The sequence below is a fragment of the Medicago sativa genome, chromosome 4 (assembly GCF_051527215.1).
Source record: "Medicago sativa cultivar Bolivia chromosome 4, Bolivia_mono, whole genome shotgun sequence".
NCBI lineage: Eukaryota > Viridiplantae > Streptophyta > Magnoliopsida > Fabales > Fabaceae > Medicago > Medicago sativa.
The window spans coordinates 87,327,695-87,346,594 of NC_140752.1; the positions used below are offsets into that span (position 1 = coordinate 87,327,695).

An 18,900-nucleotide genomic window follows, 5' to 3' on the forward strand; every position below is an offset into this window, starting at 1 on the left:
AGATGAGTGACAAATCCACTGCTAAAGCTATGTTTGCTTCTCTCTGTTCAAATTATGAAGGGAGCAAGAAGGTCAAAGAAGCAAAGGCTCTCCTGCTTGTACATCAGTATGAGTTATTCAAAATGAAGGATGATGAAACTATTGAGGAGATGTACTCAAGGTTTCAAACCTTAGTTTCTGGTCTACAGATTCTAAAGAAGAGCTATGTTGCTTCTGATCATGTAAGCAAGATACTCAGAAGCTTACCTGCCAGATGGAGACCAAAAGTGACTGCCATTGAGGAAGCTAAAGATTTAAACACTTTAAGTGTCGAAGATCTTGTTAGTTCTCTCAAAGTTCATGAGTTAAGTCTTAATGAACATGAGTCTACTAAGAAGAGTAAATCAATAGCTCTTCCATCCAAAGGCAAGTCATCAAAAGCTCTCAAAGTGGTTGAATTTGAAGAGGAAGAACAGTCAAGTTCAGACTCTGAACCAGATGCTGCAGAAATGGCCATGCTCTCAAACAGACTTCAATATCTGGCCAAGAAGAACAGAAAGTTTCTCTCCAGAAGGGGTAACTCCAGAAGCTCAAGGAAAGAAGATCAGAAGGGATGCTTCAACTGTAAGAAGCCAGGTCACTTCATTGCTGAATGCCCTGATCTTCAAAGAGAAAAGTCAAAGGACAAGTCAAAGAGGTCTACATTCAAACCAAGCAAATTCAAGAAGCAGATTAAGCAGAGTTTAATGGCAACCTGGGATGATTTGGGTAGTGAATCTGGATCTGATAAAGAGGAAGCTGATGAAGATGCAAAGGTAGTTGTTGGGTTGGTAGCAACAGCAACTTCAGAAGCTGGATCAGATTCAGACTCAGAAGATGAAAACGAGGTATGTCTAAGAGCAGTGCCAAAGCAAAGATCATGGTACCTAGACAGTGGTTGCTCAAGACACATGACAGGAGACAAGTCCATGTTCCTCAGCCTAACAATGAAAGAGGGAGGAAATGTGAAATTTGGAGGCAACCAGTCAGGCAAGATCATAGGTACAGGAACTATTGGTAATTCCTCTACCTCAATTAATAATGTATGGTTGGTAGATGGTCTTGAACATAACCTTTTGAGCATTAGTCAATTTTGTGATAATGGTTATGATGTGCTTTTTGAAAAACCCAACTGTACAGTAATCAACAAGGAAGACAAATCCATTGTGTTCAAAGGAAAGAGAGTTGACAATGTCTATAAAATCAATTTTTCTGAACTGGCTGATCAGAAGGTGATGTGCCTACTATCAGCGAATGATAAGAAATGGATGTGGCACAGAAGGTTGGGACATGCTAACTGGAGGTTAATCTCTAAGCTTAGTAAGTTACAACTTGTGAAAGGGCTACCAGACATTGACTATTATTCAGATGCACTCTGTGGTGCATGTCAGAGAGGGAAAATTGTAAAATCATCTTTTAAAACAAAAGATATTGTTTCAACCTCAAGACCTTTAGAATTACTCCATATTGATTTATTTGGACCAGTAAGTACTGCATCCTTATATGGAAGTAGATATGGATTAGTCATTGTTGATGATTACAGCAGATGGACTTGGGTGAAATTCATAAAGAGTAAAGATGTTGCGTGTGATGTATTCAGTAGCTTCTGCACTCAAATTCAATCTGAAAAAGAATCAAAAATTTTGAAAGTCAGAAGTGATCATGGTGGAGAATTTGAAAATGAGCCATTTGAAGCTTTTTGTGAAAAACATGGAATTTTCCATGAATTCTCTTCTCCTAGAACACCACAACAAAATGGGGTTGTAGAGAGAAAGAATAGAACTTTACAAGAAATGGCCAGAACCATGATTCATGAAAACAATTTACCAAAACATTTTTGGGCAGAAGCAGTGAATACAGCATGCTATGTTCAAAACAGGATCTATATTAGACCTATTTTGGAGAAAACAGCATATGAACTCTTTAAAGGAAGAAAACCCAATATCTCTTACTTTCATCAATTTGGATGTACATGTTACATTCTGAACAACAAGCTCTACCTAAAGAAATTTGATGCCAAGGCCCAAAGAGGAATCTTTTTAGGTTACTCTGAAAGGTCAAAGGCATACAGGGTGTATAATTCAGAAACACTCTGTGTTGAAGAATCTATGCACGTTAAATTTGATGACAAAGAGCTTGAAGATAAAACTTCAAAGCAAGGTGAAAGTTTTGCAGAGATACAGGTTCCTGAAGCTACTCCAGAACCTGATCAGATAGCTGAGTCTGAAGATAGTCCAGAAGCTGAACCCACATCAGAAGCACAAGATGAAGCTGCTTCTGATGAAGCACAAGATGACTCACATCAAGAAGATCCTCCCAGAAACACATTCAAACACAAGTCTTCACATCCTGAAGAGCTAATCATTGGAAACAAAGATAGTCCAAGAAGAACAAGATCACATTTCAGACAAGAAGAGTCAATGATTGGACTAATCTCAATGATTGAACCTACAACAGTTGATGAAGCACTTTCAGATGATGGATGGATCCTAGCTATGCAAGAAGAGTTGAATCAATTTCAAAGAAATGATGTGTGGGATCTGGTACCCAAACCTCAGCACAAGAACATTATTGGAACAAAATGGGTATTCAGAAACAAGCTGAATGAGCAAGGTGAAGTAACAAGAAACAAAGCCAGACTTGTTGCACAAGGGTATAGTCAACAAGAAGGCATTGATTACACTGAAACGTTTGCTCCAGTTGCAAGATTGGAAGCAATCAGGTTACTTCTTTCCTATGCAGTTAATCATGGCATAATATTATATCAGATGGATGTCAAGAGTGCATTTCTCAATGGTGTCATAGAAGAAGAAGTGTATGTTAAGCAACTTCCTGGATTTGAGGATATTAAATATCCTGACCATGTTTTTAAATTGAAGAAATCACTATATGGCTTGAAACAAGCTCCCAGAGCTTGGTATGATAGACTAAGTAATTTCTTAATCAAAAATGATTTTAAGAGAGGACAGGTTGACACTACACTCTTCAGAAGGACCCTTGGGAAAGATATTCTTGTTGTGCAAATATATGTTGATGATATAATATTTGGTTCTACTAATGCATCTCTTTGCAAGGAATTTTCTGAGTTAATGCAGGATGAATTTGAAATGAGCATGATGGGAGAACTGAAGTTCTTCCTTGGCATTCAAATCAATCAATGCAAAGATGGAGTCTATGTTCATCAATCAAAGTACACAAAGGAGCTTCTGAAGAAGTTCAAACTTGAAGATTGTAAAGTGATGAACACTCCAATGCATCCTACGTGCAACCTGAGCAAAGAAGATGAAGGAACTAAAGTAGATCAGAAGCTGTATAGAGGTATGATTGGTTCTTTGTTATACCTCACTGCATCTAGGCCAGATATTTTATTCAGTGTATGCTTGTGTGCAAGATTCCAATCAGATCCTAGAGAATCTCATATGACTGCTGTCAAGAGAATCTTCAGGTATTTGAAAGGAACAACCAATCTTGGACTCCTTTATAGGAAATCCTTAGATTATAAGCTAATTGGATTCTGTGATGCTGATTATGCTGGTGATAGGATTGAAAGAAAGTCAACCAGTGGCAATTGTCAATTTCTGGGTGATAATCTTATATCCTGGGCTAGCAAAAGACAAACAACTATTGCTATGTCTACAGCAGAAGCAGAATACATTTCAGCTGCAAGTTGTTGTACACAACTACTTTGGATGAAACATCAGTTGGAAGATTATCAGATAACTGCTAACAGTATTCCCATTTATTGTGATAATACTGCTGCTATTTGTTTGTCTAAAAATCCAATTTTGCATTCAAGAGCGAAGCACATTGAAATCAAACACCATTTTATCAGAGATTATGTTCAAAAAGGAATTTTAGATATACAATTCATTGATACTGAAAATCAATGGGCTGATATATTTACTAAGCCTTTAACTGTTGAAAGATTTGATTTTATAAAGAAAAATTTGAACATGCACTTTGTATCTGATTAAATGCTTGCTTGCTCCTGAATAGGATTTTAGGTTCTGAAGTTAGTTCAGAAGCAGTAGTCCATCAGAAGCTCTTTATTGAGGTTCTGAGGAAAACTCGCTTCTGATGATGACGTCAGCATCTGAAGTCCAGAAGCTGGATTTATTGCTTCTGAATAGTTGAATTAGTGGAAACGTTGGAAGTTACCTTTTAAAAAGTAACTTTTGGCCCACTAACTTGGTAGTTACTCTGTGAACTTCTTACGTGGCCTGTATGTGTTGGTGTATAACTAAAAGGGCAATGATGATTTAATAGCTTTGAAAGTACTTTTCACGCGCCCCCAATTTTTGTCATTAATGTTATGTTTGTTTGTCTCTTTTGAATTGCAATCGTTTTACTTTTAACACTTTGTCAATTCACACACTACTCACTCACAACAAACACATTTGCTCTCAAACCTCTTGCGAAGTAAGCGCATTCTTCTCAACCTTAGAACCCTAAAATCTTCATCTTCTTCAAATCTTCGTCAATCATCAAATGGCATCATCAAGCTCGCAACGAAAAGTTTCAGAATCTACTTCATGGATGGTCCCTGAATTTGACTACAAAGGAAGAAGCATGAAATTGGAAGAATGGGAACTACAAGTTCAAATAGAAAATCCGGTGGATTTTGAATCACTCGCCTTCCATGAGTGTTGGATCAGAAGCTACTATGAAGAGCAGGAACTTATGCATTACTTCAAGATGTTGAATGGACCAACATACGAAGCATTGGTAAGACACTTCTGGGTGAGGGCCAAGGTTTATGACAAAGCTGCGTCTATAACTGAAGAAAGTCAAATGGTGTTGATTTATCCCGAACTGGAAGGGAAGACCAGAGAAGAAATGGGACTTGAGCCATTTACAGGCATTGAAATCAGGTCAAGTCACTACTACAAAATTGGGAAAATATAGCGCCTCATAAATAGCGCTTTTAACACTAAAGCGCTATAAATTAAAACACGGAGGTCTTAGCTAGCGCTTTTTTGAAAAAGCGCTATCTATCATTTTAAGTATATATAGCGCTTTGTATTGAAAGCGTCAATATAGGCTAAATAAAAATAATAGTTATTTAAATAAAAAACAAGATTAATCGTATATGGCACTTTTTATGAAAAGCGCTATATATAAATCAACCTTAAATAGCGCTTATAGGTTAAAAAAAGCGCTATTGTATGCTTGAGAAAGATAGCGCGTATAGGTTAAAAAAAGCGCCATTTTATTAACTGATTTAATGTACATTAACTAACAGGTCCCCTGTTCGATCCCCTGCATAGCATATTTCAAATATTTTTTGAATTTTTATGAAAAATGGATTGCATCTTTCAAAAAAAAAATGAAAAATGGATTGCAGTAACAAAGCACACCTTTTTTTTTAAAAAAAAATTTGGTACAAACCTTTTTTAATTCTTTTATCATATATATAACAAACCTTTGTTATGTATATTATATATAACAAACTAAACCTAAACTTTTAAAAAAAAAAAAAATCTAAACTTTTTCCCAAAAAACAAATCCAAACTAAAAAAACAAATCAAATGTCCTGGTCCCACTAAATCCTACTTTTCCATAAATCCTACTTTGCACGTTGCGTTTTTTGTTTTTTTATTTATATTTGAAAAAAAAAACGCTTTATACACTAACAACAAAGCGTAACTTCTTTTTGTTATATACTCAAAAGTAACAAAGAATCCCAATTTTAATGGTGTTATATACTCAAAAGTAACAAAGAATCCCAATTTCAATGGAAATCCCTATTTTAATGCATCCTAAAGATAAAATAAAAACTATAACATAATTTTCGTGAAGTTTGTGTTTTTTGTTTTTTTATTTATATTTGAAAAAAAAAATGCTTTTTTTTGTTACACAAAAAAAAACGCTTTATACACTAACAACAAAGCGTAACTTCTTTTTGTTATATACTCAAAAGTAACAAAGAATCCCAATTTTAATGGAAATTCCTATTTTAATGCATCCTAAAGATAAAATAAAAACTATAACATAATTTTCATTAAACGTATTTTTTAAAGCAATTAATAACATAACCCAAAACTACTTTACTCAAAACTTTCATTAGATCGTGTGTAGGAAATTCAGTCCAGAACCACCACCTCTATTGATTCATTCATCACCAACCACCTATATCTATCAATTCATTCATCACCATCACTCGCTTCCTTCGATCTATTCCAAAACCATAACCGTCTCTTTCGATTCATTCCAGAACAACCACCTCTATCTCACTCTTAATTGCGGTGCATCATATCGTCGCTGCCGTCGACCGGTTACAGCTTTTTCAATACTCAATTCTTCATCTCAGGTACCATCTTCATTCTTTCCTTACCTCAATTTAACTCAAATATTCTTTAATTTTTTCATATTTTCATTTGGATATTTTAGGTTTTCAAGGTTCAAACTAAATTTAAGACTTCACTGTTAGTGATTAGGATGAATTTGACAATCGAAAATTCAAAATTTTTGTTTGATGAATAATTACTGAAATTTGACAATTGTTTATTAAAGATTTTGGGTTTAATTAAACTCTACACAACTAGTAAGATGAATAATTTTTCTTTTGGTTCAATTTTTTTTTTATATATATAAACAATAACACTTTTTGTTTGTGACTAGAATTATTTTCTAATAAACTAATTGAATGATGTGATAATATGATATACACTATGCATATGCCTTTTGTATAACCTACTAATCAATTCCATAATCATCCATCGTGACTTCTACATGGCATACCAAATAAACTAACTTATACAATTAATTATTATTTTATTTTTTGTAGTGTCCTTGCCAAGAAAATGGTATAGATTGCGGGTACTTTGTGATGAGGTTTATGAAAGATATTCTCATTTCAAAACTAAATGAGATTCCAAAGTTGGTATGTTTTTTTATATTAAAGTATAATATCTATGTATAATTAAGTTTATTAAGTAACATGGTTATTTTTAATGTTATAATATATACAGTACATTGATGATTTCAAGTGTGTGACATACTCAAAAGATAAACTAATAGAAATCTAAGAAGAATGGTGTCGGTTCATGATCAGCCTAAAAGTTATATGATTTTTTTTTTTATAATAAGGTGAGTTTAATGTTTCTAAATATATTTGCTAAAAGTGGTACGTAGTTGTTTTAATTTATAATCTTGCTTTAATTTCTACTCATGATCAGTAGTACTTTGAATTTATCTCTAATATAATATAGCGTTATTGCTTAATGGTTTTTTCTGGTATATATTCAGGTGGAGGAGAGTGAACGAAATTTGGAAATGAATGATGATTTGCGTGCTTGTTTTGGATAAAAATGTTGAGAAGACCAAGAAGATAGATGAAGACTGCATGATACCATAGAAGATATTGATCTTTATGTCAACTAATTAGTTGTAACTCTTAGAGATATCCATGTTACCATATTAGAGGCTATACATTTCTGACTTTTATGCTATATATACATACATTTTTTATGATATGGTTATGTTTTATTCGATAAATAATAGTCTCAATTATAATGTGCCTAAATTATATACATTTCCCTTTAAATTTCAGACTTATATATATATATATATATATATATATATATATATATATATATATTACTTTAAATTAATAAAAAAAAGGCTATCTGGAAAGGAATTTTTTTTGACAAAAATAAAATAAAATAAATGCTTTTCCTAGCGCTTTTTTTCCTTTATAAAGTGTATCTAAACCTATTGTTACATAGCGCTTTTAAAACAAAAACGCTGTTTTTAAACTTGTCTTAGATGACGTTTATTTTTGAAAGCGCTGTCTAAGGATAACCTTTGCTAGCACTTTTTGACATAAAGCGCTATATAAACCCTGCTATAGCTAGCGCTTTATACAGAAAAAAAAGCGCTATATTACCTTTACCAGCGCCATTTACAATAGCGCTTCAAAAGCGCTACCTAAAGCCAAAAAAAAGCGCTATATAAGCCCATTTTTGTAGTAGTGAGTATTTGTGGTATTCCAGTAAGAATTGCGGAATGGCAGATAGAAGCTGTACTCTGTAGAGAGGCCTCTGGAAAATACTCTGGAATTGATCTCTCAAATACAGCTGAAGAACGCCTCTGGAAGGAAAAAGTAAACTTGGCACTGTACAACTCAACGCAAGCAGGAAAGTATGCTGATCTAAGCATGGATAAGAAGCTGCTTCTGAAGATTCAGAATGAGGACTTACTCCCATGTGGTGGAAGTGAGAAACCCAATTTGGCACAGAAGGTCTTTCTTCAGCACTTCATTAAGAAGGAGAAAGTGAACGTGCCAAAATATATGTTCAAATACTTGATAGAGTGTCTGAAACAGAGTCAGCTGCAGAATAGAACCTGGGTACCTTATGGAAGACTCTTGTCAGAAATATTCTATCAAGGAGGAGTCTTGGACAAGCTGAGCAGTGCTGAAGCCTTCACAGATGAGCTGCTTGATACTAAAACTGGAAAGTTCATTAATGCACAAACCCTCAAGAATATGAAGTTGATCCCTGCTGTCACCAAGCTTCATACAGATTTGAGTGAATCACTTGTTAAGTCTGATCTTATGAAGGACTTTCCACCCATCTGCAAGAAGGATCCCATTGAAGTGCAGATGTACTATATCAAGGAACATTTTGAGGCAACCAATCAGAGAATCAGATTGGAAGATATTCCAGAGGAAATGTATGGTGGTGCTCTGCCACGAGCCAGAGGCAGAAAGTCAAAAAGAAAGATGACTGCAGAGCAATATCTAGAGGTTGAACAATCTGCTAAAAAGGCAAAAGTTGCTACTGACAAGCTCAAAATTGGTAGTTCATCAGTACCTTCTATTGAAGAAGCCATTAAAGACATGGATTCCAGGATGATCATGGATGTTGGCATTACTCTTGATCAACCTGCAATACCAAAGAAGAAAAGGAAGCAAGCAGTAAGGAGGACCAAGAACTTCCCTCATGTTTCTAAGAAGACTGAAGTTGCTACTATTGTGTCAGAAGCTATTGGAAAAGCTATGGAGATTGCTGCTGAGCTACAAGAGTCTGTAGTTTCAGAAGCCAAGCAACTGTTGCTGATGACCAGTGAGTCTGTTAAAGAGGATTCTGATCCTGAACCAGAGAAGGTAATTAATATATCATCAGATTCCGCATCCTCACCATTATCAGATTCTGATGATTCTGATGATGATATACCCTTAGCCCAACTCTTTCAAAAACCAGTAAAAAGCCAGCCAACATCAACCAAAACCAACAAAAAGCCCTCTCAGTCAACTACTTATGAACCAGTTGGTCACATAATTAATGAGAAGTTGGCTGAAATGGCTGTGCAGAGAGAAAGAGTCATTGAGACTATCTTTCGCCTTAACCCTCAACCCCTTAACATTCAACCTCTCAACATGATTCCTCCAGAAAATGTTGAGTTTACCTCAGAAAAGGCCTCTGAAGCAACTCCAGAAGCAGCTGCTTCTGAAAATGTTGTTTCAGAAAACCCCCATCAACAAACACCTGAACCACATAAACCCACAACACCCCCACAATCACCAACAGCTACCATTGACCCCCAACTCAACACTCATACATCAACTTCACCACAACAACCACCAACTGAAACTGAATTTCAACCTTTACCTGAACACTCCCCAGAACCAACTCCCATGGATGTTGACATCTCTCTAGTCAATGTTCAAGCCTCAACCACTACCACTCACATTGCCTCTGACCAGCCTTCATCTTCAAACACTCAAACACACTTTACCATTCCAATTCCTAACCCTTTTCAAGATTTGGAAATCAGTGATTCTGATCTTGAAATCCTTGAACAACCACCCACAAACATCCTGGAATCTGGATATATTACTTCTGAGCTACTGACAATCCTTAGTCAATTGCATAATCTTGTGGATCAACGAAGGACAATTGATTTCACAAGTGCATATGAAGACTCCTGGGCATCACTTCAGAACCGGGCAACTGAGCTAATTGAAAGCTTAAGGGCTAAGTGCATCAGAAGCAAGGAAGCTTCTGTCAGGAAGTTAATGGAGCATCTGAATCAGAGTCTCAGAGTAAGAAGTTCTACACTGCTCCTGGCAAACCAGCCTTTCTTCTCAGAAACGGACTACTTGACCAGAGAAGCCAGGTTGTGTAAGCTTCTGAAGAAACAGATGGCACAGCAGCAGCAAGAAGCTAGAGAAAGGGAACAAGCTCTTCTTCAGAGGCAACAACAACTTGAAGAACTGTTGAAGAAGAAGATTGAAGAAATGGAAGAGATGAAGAAACAACAACAAACCAACCCTTAGTTGCACACCCTTGTGTTTTTCTTTGTTTGTTGTCTGTTTTAAAATTTCTTAGTCCTTGCTTCTGAAACCATCTTGTCTTATTTCTCTTGCTTCTGAATGCTTACTGATTCTGACTGTTTAGCTGCTTCTGACAATTGATATACATGTTCATATATTTTGCTCTGACTTATTTAGTTCACTTTCTTTTATACTCTCTCCTGTTTGAGTTTTTCTCATATCTTTTTGTCTTTTATGCTTAAATTTATTTTAATTTTTTTTGATAATGACAAAAGGGGGAGTATATGTGACAAGTATTTAAAGGCTCTGAGCCCCATTAATGGCATTTGAAATTTTTGAAAACCTTCTATCATTTTTTTTTTACCTTATTGGTATAAGCTATGAACGAACGAAGGAGTATCAAAATTCAAGTAAAATTAATTGAACCATTCTTCTTATCTATAAGTTAATTCTTTCAATGATTCAATTTTGTTTTTAAGCTCTGATAATATTATTGCGCGAAAAATGAATTTAATTAACCTGGATAGAACTTAGGGGGAGCTTACAAACCTCACCTTAAAGACTATCAGACTCAGGGGGAGTTTGAGCTTACAAACCTCAGATTCTGAGCTTACAAACCTCAGAACCCCAAAGTCAACTTGTTAATTAGATTAACAACAATTGATCAATTTTAAATACTTTTGTTTGTCATCATCAAAAAGGGGGAGATTGTTGGAACAAAATGTGTTTAACAATGAACCTTAAAGGGTTTTGATGATAACAAGGTATTAAAAATTGTAAATTGGACTAGCTAATATTTGTTCAAGTGTACAGGACCATAATTATAAAGTTACATCATCATTGGTTCTGAATGAGCAAATAAAGAGCTATGGAAACAACAAAAATTTGAAGCTTGGACGCTCCTGAAGGCAACTTGCTACTGAAGAGAAAAAGCGCTCCTGAAGTCAAGCTGCTCCTGAAGAAATAGCGCTCCTGAAGTAAGCTGCTCCTGAAGAATAGTGCTTCTGAAGACAAGAGGTCCAGAAGCCACAGCATCAGAAGCTGCGTCATCAGAAGCTGCAGAAGTCATATCATCAGAAGCTGCATCATCAGAAGCTGCCTCATCAGAAGCCATTTCACCAGAAGCTGAATATCAACTGGATTTGCAAAGAATCAAGAATTGAAGAATTATCAATGCAAAAGCTGTCTATTGGATTCGAAAACACAAACAAAGGATTAGTGGAGTTTGCAACGGTCATTTCAAAGGTGTTTGAAGGCGTGTGTTTGCAATTTGGACGAAAGCGTTGACACTGTACTTTGTACGAATTGTACAACCACGTTCTCCACTACTCTGTTTTGTGTCCGCGCTACAGGACAAGAAAACAGCTCCAGAATACGGTTTCGCCTGCATAGATGTTCCTTTGGATAAGGAATGGATTTCAAATTTGTTCTTCATAGGACAACAGCCAAATCAGGCAAAAGATTATTGGTGAAAGATCAAGCTTCAACAACGACTCTTTGGTGTGCTGGCAATTTCACAACGTCTCTCTCACACCTCTATATAAAGGAGTGAAGACCTAGAGAATTGGTAATGCAAGAACGCTGAACGAAAGACTCACAAGATTTTCACAAGTACCAAACCTCTGCTGAAATTGTTCTGCATTCACTTAGAATTTCTGTGTCTCAAAGTCATATCTTAGAAATTCTTAAGTCCATTGAGTCTGTATCTGATTTGTATTGTGAGCACCTCTGATTGTATATCAAGTGTTCAACCTTAAACAATTTTCTGTGTAATTTTGTTTAGTTAGGAAGTCTCTTGCAGTTGTGCTTGAGCAGGAAGTCTCTTGATTGTGTTCTTGAGCAAAGGAAGTCTCTTGCTTGTGTGCTTGAGCATTGGAAGTCTCTTGCTTGTGTGCTTGAGCATTTGTAATCAGATATTACTCATAGTGAAATCTCCTTGGAAGTGCAAGGGGGACTGGACTACTTCCGAATTGTGGAAGGAACCAGTATAATTGCTTTGTGTCGTTCTTCTTCTCTCTCTCTCTGTTTTATTCCGCTGCATTTAGATTCTGATTATCACTTCAGAAGCTGTCTCGCTTAGCTTCTGATCAGTGTGTTCAGTTTTTAGGAGAAACGAAGAATTTTTCTAAAACACAATTCAACCCCCCTTCTTGTGTTTTTCTCACCTTCAAAATATTGCCACCTAAACCCTAATTAAGCATTTCGAAATTTGGCCAAAAGCAAAGAGGGAAAAATTGGCCAAAATCTAAGTGGGAACCAAAATTATTTTGATTTGAATTGAGTAAGTACATGAGACACTGGTTTATCCAATGGACAAAACAGTGTTGACAGAAAGTCAGCTTTGATGGGTACCTTATAGTGAAAAAGCTGTTTTGGATTGTGATTTGGACATAGAAAAAGCTGTCTCCCATGTGTAGTAGTACAAGGAAAAAGGTCAATTGTAGATAAGAAGGAGATTCTTTTATTTTCTGGTTTATAGTAATCAAATATTTTTGACAGACTTTGGTTGGTGTAACCATACCATTAACATTTATCATTTGTTGGTTGGATATTAAATACTAACATTTAATTTACAGACCAATAATTTTATACAAAAGTCTATATTTAGATGCACAATCTCATAATTTTGTTAGTCTAGTTCTGATAAAATGAATTTACATAACATAGTATATTGCATAATATTTTTTTTTATTCATTTGTAGTGGAAAAAATCAACGTTCTTATCATCTATTGGGGCAAAGGTTTCATTAAGATAATGGTTATAAAGAAGGAAAATAGGAATGTAACAATTCTAACAGGATGTGGCCATGGACATGAAGAAAAGGTATGAAAACTAAGTGTACTTTTTTACTTATGTCATTTAGACTTCTGTTGGTTTTTTTGTTTTTTTTACAAAAACTGTTGTTGGTTTTTTATTATTTATGATGATTTACATCAATGTTTGACCACAAATTATGTATATCAATTTCTGCACCTCAACTGATTTAAATGTACCTAACAAAACAATATTATTTTTGTTGATGGAGCTTAACAAAACAACATTGAATTCTGTAAAACTTCTTGCAAAGACAACATGATAATATAACAATAATTAAACGATTACATGAGGTTCACATCACAAATGCCAAAAAACATAAAAAAAATATGATACATTGAGTAGAATAGCAATAATTGGTGGGATCTATTAGTTGGATAATTGACTTGTAACATACAAATACAAAGGGTCCCCTACGTTTGTCCTCCATCGAAACATGTTTTCAACCTCACGGTCGGTTTCAAGATGCTTGACATCGTAGCTTAATTTCCAGTCGTTATGGACAGTTTCCAACGAGTAGTATGGTGTTATGCAGTAAATTTTTTTCACCCTACGAGTTGGTTCATAGTACCTCATGAAATATTCGTTGAAGTAGCGAAATAGTTCGGATAGCGTCTCGACTGGTATCAAGTACCAAGCGTCGTGGACAGAACCATCATTTTCCAACTTGACGGTGCACTTTACTGGTCCAGGCGCCGATGGTTGAGTTGACATGTTGAGAATGAAAATTTAGTATGTTAGGAAGAGAGTAATTGTGTAAGAAATTGAGAACTGAGGGTGTGTATTTATAGGGAAGAAAATATAATATTCAATACAATTTAAGTTAATATTTTTTTTTTATATAAAAGTAGTTGATGGTGACTCCATGTAACTACATGGGCCCACTAATTAGATTGATAACCTAGTACCATACTTTGGCCATTAGGTTGCACGTGAGAGTGTAAATGAAATGCCAAAATGACACTTTTCTTTACACATCAACATAAGACATATATTGGTATTTTAATAACCAATGGACCAATGATAGTGAGACACATCATATGGTAGGCTTTTTGCACAGAGTTATGTCTATGTTTAAGCAAAGTTTCTCTTTATTCTCTATCCATTGTAACACTAACATATCAGAAAATCTTAGAGAAACAAAATATCTGAACACAATGGCTGAAGAAAATGATTTCCAACTTGAAGAACTTCAACATCCTCCTTCATTACGGTGGGTGTACAGTAATAAACTTTTTGTTAAGTTATTTTGTGTGTTGATAAAGCTCTTACAAAGTTTCCTTAAAATCACTTTTTATGAAAGGAAAAAACTTGATGTTCTTAACATTATCCTTTTTTAGTGTCCTTTTTGTTGATGTTCTATTTGATGTTCTTAAAACTTGAAAGGAAAAAAACAAAAGTTCTTTATGAAAATAGCAAACACCTAACATAAAGGGTTTATTCCTTTTGTGTGATCATAATGTGTTTTTTTCATAGTAGTGAATGATGTATACCATGATGTTATTAATAAAAAAATGTACAAATGAGCTATAATTTGGTTCTGCATAATGTACACGGTCGTGCGTGTGGTCGACACGGCCGTGTCAGTAGCTACTGGACTTGTAGTGTGCTAGTCTGCCTTTTAAATGACACGGTCGTGCAAGATATGGACACGGTCGTGTTGGCCATAGACTGTGTTGTACATGTGTTTTTGGTTATGTGGTGTACGAAGTTCATGATAATCATATTGTGTTTTGAACATCATAACAACACATCTGAAAACATATGTTTTTGTAGACAACATACAATGGATAGCATAGATGACTTTGATGAATCGGCCGCGAATAAGGATTCGCCAGCACCTACCCCAAAAGGATTAACTCTAGAAGATGTGATGGAAGAGATCAAAGGCTTGAAACTAATTGTGTATGAAGTGGCTAATAAACAAAACACAGTTGAAAAGGTACACCTCTTTTATCTTCATGTATGGTATTATTTCGACAATGTTGGTTGAAACTAAATTTTTATGTTGTATAACAGGGAATTACGGATCAGGTGGTAGGATTACGGGGTTCTCTATTTGCCATTCAAGCCACTGTTGAAGCTCTGGAAGTGATTGCAGTTTCACAAGGGAAAGATGATTCAACTAACTTTGAAAAGCAACCAACTAATGACCCGGACTTGCTTACTGAACAAGAACGTTTCGATAAGGAACTTGCTGACATGGATTGGAGTTCTAAATCTGGAAATGACGAAGATTACTTCGGTGGAGGGAGGTTTGGGTGTAGCAGCAGCGTGTTCGCTGGAGTGGAAAGTATGGATGATCGTAGTGTTGATCTAAGTGTAATGCAGAGGAATGTTTCAAAATCTGTTGAGAGACCATTCGTTCCTGATTACTGGTTGAAGGAAGATACACCAGCCAAGAGCTATAAGTCTGAGAAACAAACTTTGCTGGTAAGTCGTAGCGACTTCAAAAGACACGCACGAAATAGTAAGACACCTCCAACATTCTCTGGAGATGGTGTAAACAAGAAATTGTTTAAAGAAACCCCTTCACCAAATCCAACAATGCGTGGTTCGTTGAAAACAAGTACCAAACTGTCTCAATCCGAGAAGAAGGTCACGGTAAAACTGGAGGAAGCTACACCAAAAAGGGCAAGGAAGTCGGATGGGGAAACGTCAAAGGTAAACAAATACTATTATTATTAAACTTATGTTTATCTTAAACATGTAATATGATAACGATGTACATGGGTTACATGCATATACCATTTTTTTTAATTTTAATTTTTATTTTTTTGTAACATTTCAGGGAAAGGAGACAGCTGACCCAACTTCATTAGAAATGAAAAGACTTGTTGTTAGAGATGCACAAGTGTGCACCTATCTTTTTCATCATGCATCTGATAGTAATTTGAGAAATGAGAGACTAGTGTGGACAATGGGGTTGACGGCAACAAGAGCTGAGCTTAAATGCCTGACGCCTGGTGAATCAATTAATGAAGTGGTATGAACCCAATTCAACTTAAAATTTACATTATTTGATTATATTGACATTAACTACTGTTATTAAATTTATATCGAAGGCAATTGCATTAGCTGCTGCAAGGATCACACGTAACCAAGTTGATAGGCAATCTGTGTGGACATTACCCCCTTCGTTTGCGGTGAACTTACAAATCTATAGTTAACTTTTCAGATTTTGTACAAGTTATGTAATCAAAAACGTAGTGATGCAATAGATTTGATTTTATTTTGTTTACAATTAGTTGGACTTGGAGGATAGAGTCAGCGTCACACAAATAAGAGAAAAGTACAAAGATTGGATGACTCCTTTCCCAAATTTGAAGTTTGTAAGTCTGCAACACACTATTGGATTATATGCATATGTTGTGTAGGCAATGTTATACATTTTAAACCGGAGTCGATTATAATTCTAATTTTAATTGCACCATATTTTTGTACAGATTTACATTCCATTGAGGGTTGCCCCAGATTTTCAATGGTACCTGATGGTTGTAGATGTTGAAGCCATGATCACCTACCGGCTTGACTCAAATTGTCCACTTATAAGTTCTTCAACCAGACAAATGAAAGTGAAACAAATTGTGAGTGTGTTATTAAAGTATTTAGATATATACTTCCCGCGAGTTTTATACTTTAAAAGCTGATGCAAACTTCATTATAGGGGGTGTTGCTGTATCACATTGTACGTGCGGGTGGACATAGCAATGTCTTTCGCAATAAGTCCATTGGTTTTCAGTACAACAAAATTGTTGAGGCTACTCTAGGAATGCCCAATCCTCCCAGCTGGTAATGAACTATAATTGTTATATATTTATGAATCATCTTGGATAGGGTCGCCATATGATTGTAGAGATAACTTAAGTTGTTGTCCATACAGGGACAATTCAGGGGTATGGGTGATTCACTGGATGAACATGGAACACCTATTCCACCCGAACTGTTTGATTCACCCGGTAAGTACTAATACATTATAGGTTGATACATTGACGGCATCCTTTAGTTTACAGTAAAGTCAATGTTCGTTTTCCATTTTTACTGTTGATTAATTACTCCATTTTATCATATGTAGCTGAATGAGAAGGCGGTAAGGATGAAGATTGCAGCTGACTTGCTCATTGGGGACCACAACATTTTACGCCTTGAGGTTTTGGAAAAGACTGATGCATAATTGAAGACCATAGATAGCCCGGCTAATAAACCCATCCATATAGACGACGATTAGTGTTGTCGTTAGGTTCCTAACAAACCATTATTGCAGTGAAGTAGTGGTTTGATCGGAAGCTGAAATATCATTATCACTTATGGTTTTATCCGAACTTTGAATATTATTAATATGTTTTGATTATGGAGCCCATATATTTTGTTGGTACGTACCGCTGACTTTTGACTATCTACTTGTAATGATTGTTGATGAACACATTTTATCCTTGGTTTATCATGAATTTGGTAGACCTTAATTATGTTATTTCGCTTTTAGCTATGCTATAATGTCCATGCAATTATGTATGAAAAGTTGATTCTATACAGAACCATTAGCACGATCGTGCAATTGTAACGCATGGCCGTGTTAAAGAATATGTAGGTTGTTAAATGTTGAACAGAACGTTTAAGCACGACCGTGTTAGTATACAACACGACCGTGCCATTCACAGCATTCTTTTTTATTAACATTCAGTTGTTTAGTTCCAGTACGTTTAAACACGACCGTGTCATATTTACACACGGCCGTGCTCGAAAAATGGCATATATTATAAGGTGCATCCAGTTTAAAGAAGCACGACCGTGTTTGTTTACAACACGACCGTGCCGGTCCAAGTGTTTTAAAGAACTAATAATTATATACATATGAAGTTGTTAACTTAACGAAAGCGCCCCATGTGGCTCAAGGGTTATGATTGTCCCAGCCTCCACCTTTTTTTTTATTAACATTAATTTTTTTAGTTTCATTGGTTGTTACATATTGAAAATGATAAAACGATTATTATAAACTACCTTAAAATAAAAACGTCTCATACATCATAATTATACGGTGGTTGTTACATATTGAAAATGATAAAACGATAATTATAAACTAGCCTAAAATAAACACATGGCATACATCATAATTATTCTGGATAAACTTAAATCTAATCGTTGTACCACTTTGAAAATTATTATTTCGGCAAAATCTATTCCACTTTGGTCCGATTTTTGCTATGCAGTTTGGAGTGTAGTTTCCGTCACTGTTTGAAACGATATTAAAAAGCTGATGATCTCCGTTATCTCCACATAACATTAAAGTTCGACATACATTATGTTCGATGTATTGACTAAAGTCCGAAGGTAACTTCTGCATAAGGACATTAAAAATAAACTCATTAATATATTATTAAAAGAATATGTAATAATAATTACCAATAATTAATATTTTAAAGTAAGTATAGTTGACTTTACCAACTTGTTTCTCATTGTTAGACCCTCCCGTAATTGAATATCAAAAAACTTGATTTCATTTCGCTTCAAACTTCTACTGTGAAAGGCAGGCAGTTGGCTGAAGATATTGACTTGACGAAATTCGTGGACTTTGAATATATTCATTCCATAGTAAGCAAACTTTACAACCACGTTGGTTGGGAAATTGTGGTATTGTTGCAGTGTGTTCCAACCATTGGTTATAGTTGGATTAAAGAAGTTTTTTGTTAACTCAAGTGTTACGATATTTCCATAAGGTGTGACAACGTTCCACACGTCATCAAAATCATTAGTGTATGCCTCGACAAAACCCGGATCAACTTCAACACGT

The 18,900-nt window shown here is 35.4% G+C and overlaps 1 protein-coding gene and 1 long non-coding RNA gene across 3 annotated transcripts; both read left to right on the forward strand.

Annotated features, from left to right (window-relative positions):
* Positions 1-5,876: 5,876 nt before the first annotated feature.
* LOC146933248 (uncharacterized) lies at positions 5,877-7,491 on the forward strand. Its single transcript, XR_015008420.1, has 3 exons — positions 5,877-6,328; positions 6,806-6,901; positions 7,267-7,491. It is a non-coding gene; the product is annotated as an uncharacterized LOC146933248 (long non-coding RNA).
* A 5,492-nt stretch (positions 7,492-12,983) lies between these two features.
* Positions 12,984-17,474, forward strand: LOC146933249 (uncharacterized). Of its 2 annotated transcripts, XM_085704993.1 has the most exons (11): positions 12,984-13,121; positions 14,248-14,325; positions 14,889-15,054; positions 15,132-15,776; positions 15,904-16,098; positions 16,178-16,258; positions 16,361-16,444; positions 16,559-16,699; positions 16,780-16,904; positions 16,996-17,071; positions 17,188-17,314. In XM_085704993.1, exons 1-11 carry the CDS (start codon positions 13,105-13,107, stop codon positions 17,284-17,286), a joined length of 1,707 nt encoding a protein of 568 aa, XP_085561119.1. In that variant the 5' UTR covers positions 12,984-13,104; the 3' UTR covers positions 17,287-17,314. The 2 variants fall into 2 exon arrangements, with proteins under 2 accessions (XP_085561119.1, XP_085561120.1); XM_085704994.1 differs by lacking the exon at positions 14,248-14,325 and having other exon boundaries at positions 17,188-17,474.
* Positions 17,475-18,900: the final 1,426 nt, after the last annotated feature.

What these genes read in the sequence shown, in the direction of transcription:
- LOC146933249 (XM_085704993.1), top strand. An exon ending in CATTACCCCCTTCGTTTGCG is followed by an intron (nt 16,259 to 16,360) that starts GTGAACTTACAA and finishes GTTTACAATTAG; the next exon opens with TTGGACTTGGAGGATAGAGT. An exon ending in CTTTCCCAAATTTGAAGTTT is followed by an intron (nt 16,445 to 16,558) that starts GTAAGTCTGCAA and finishes ATTTTTGTACAG; the next exon opens with ATTTACATTCCATTGAGGGT.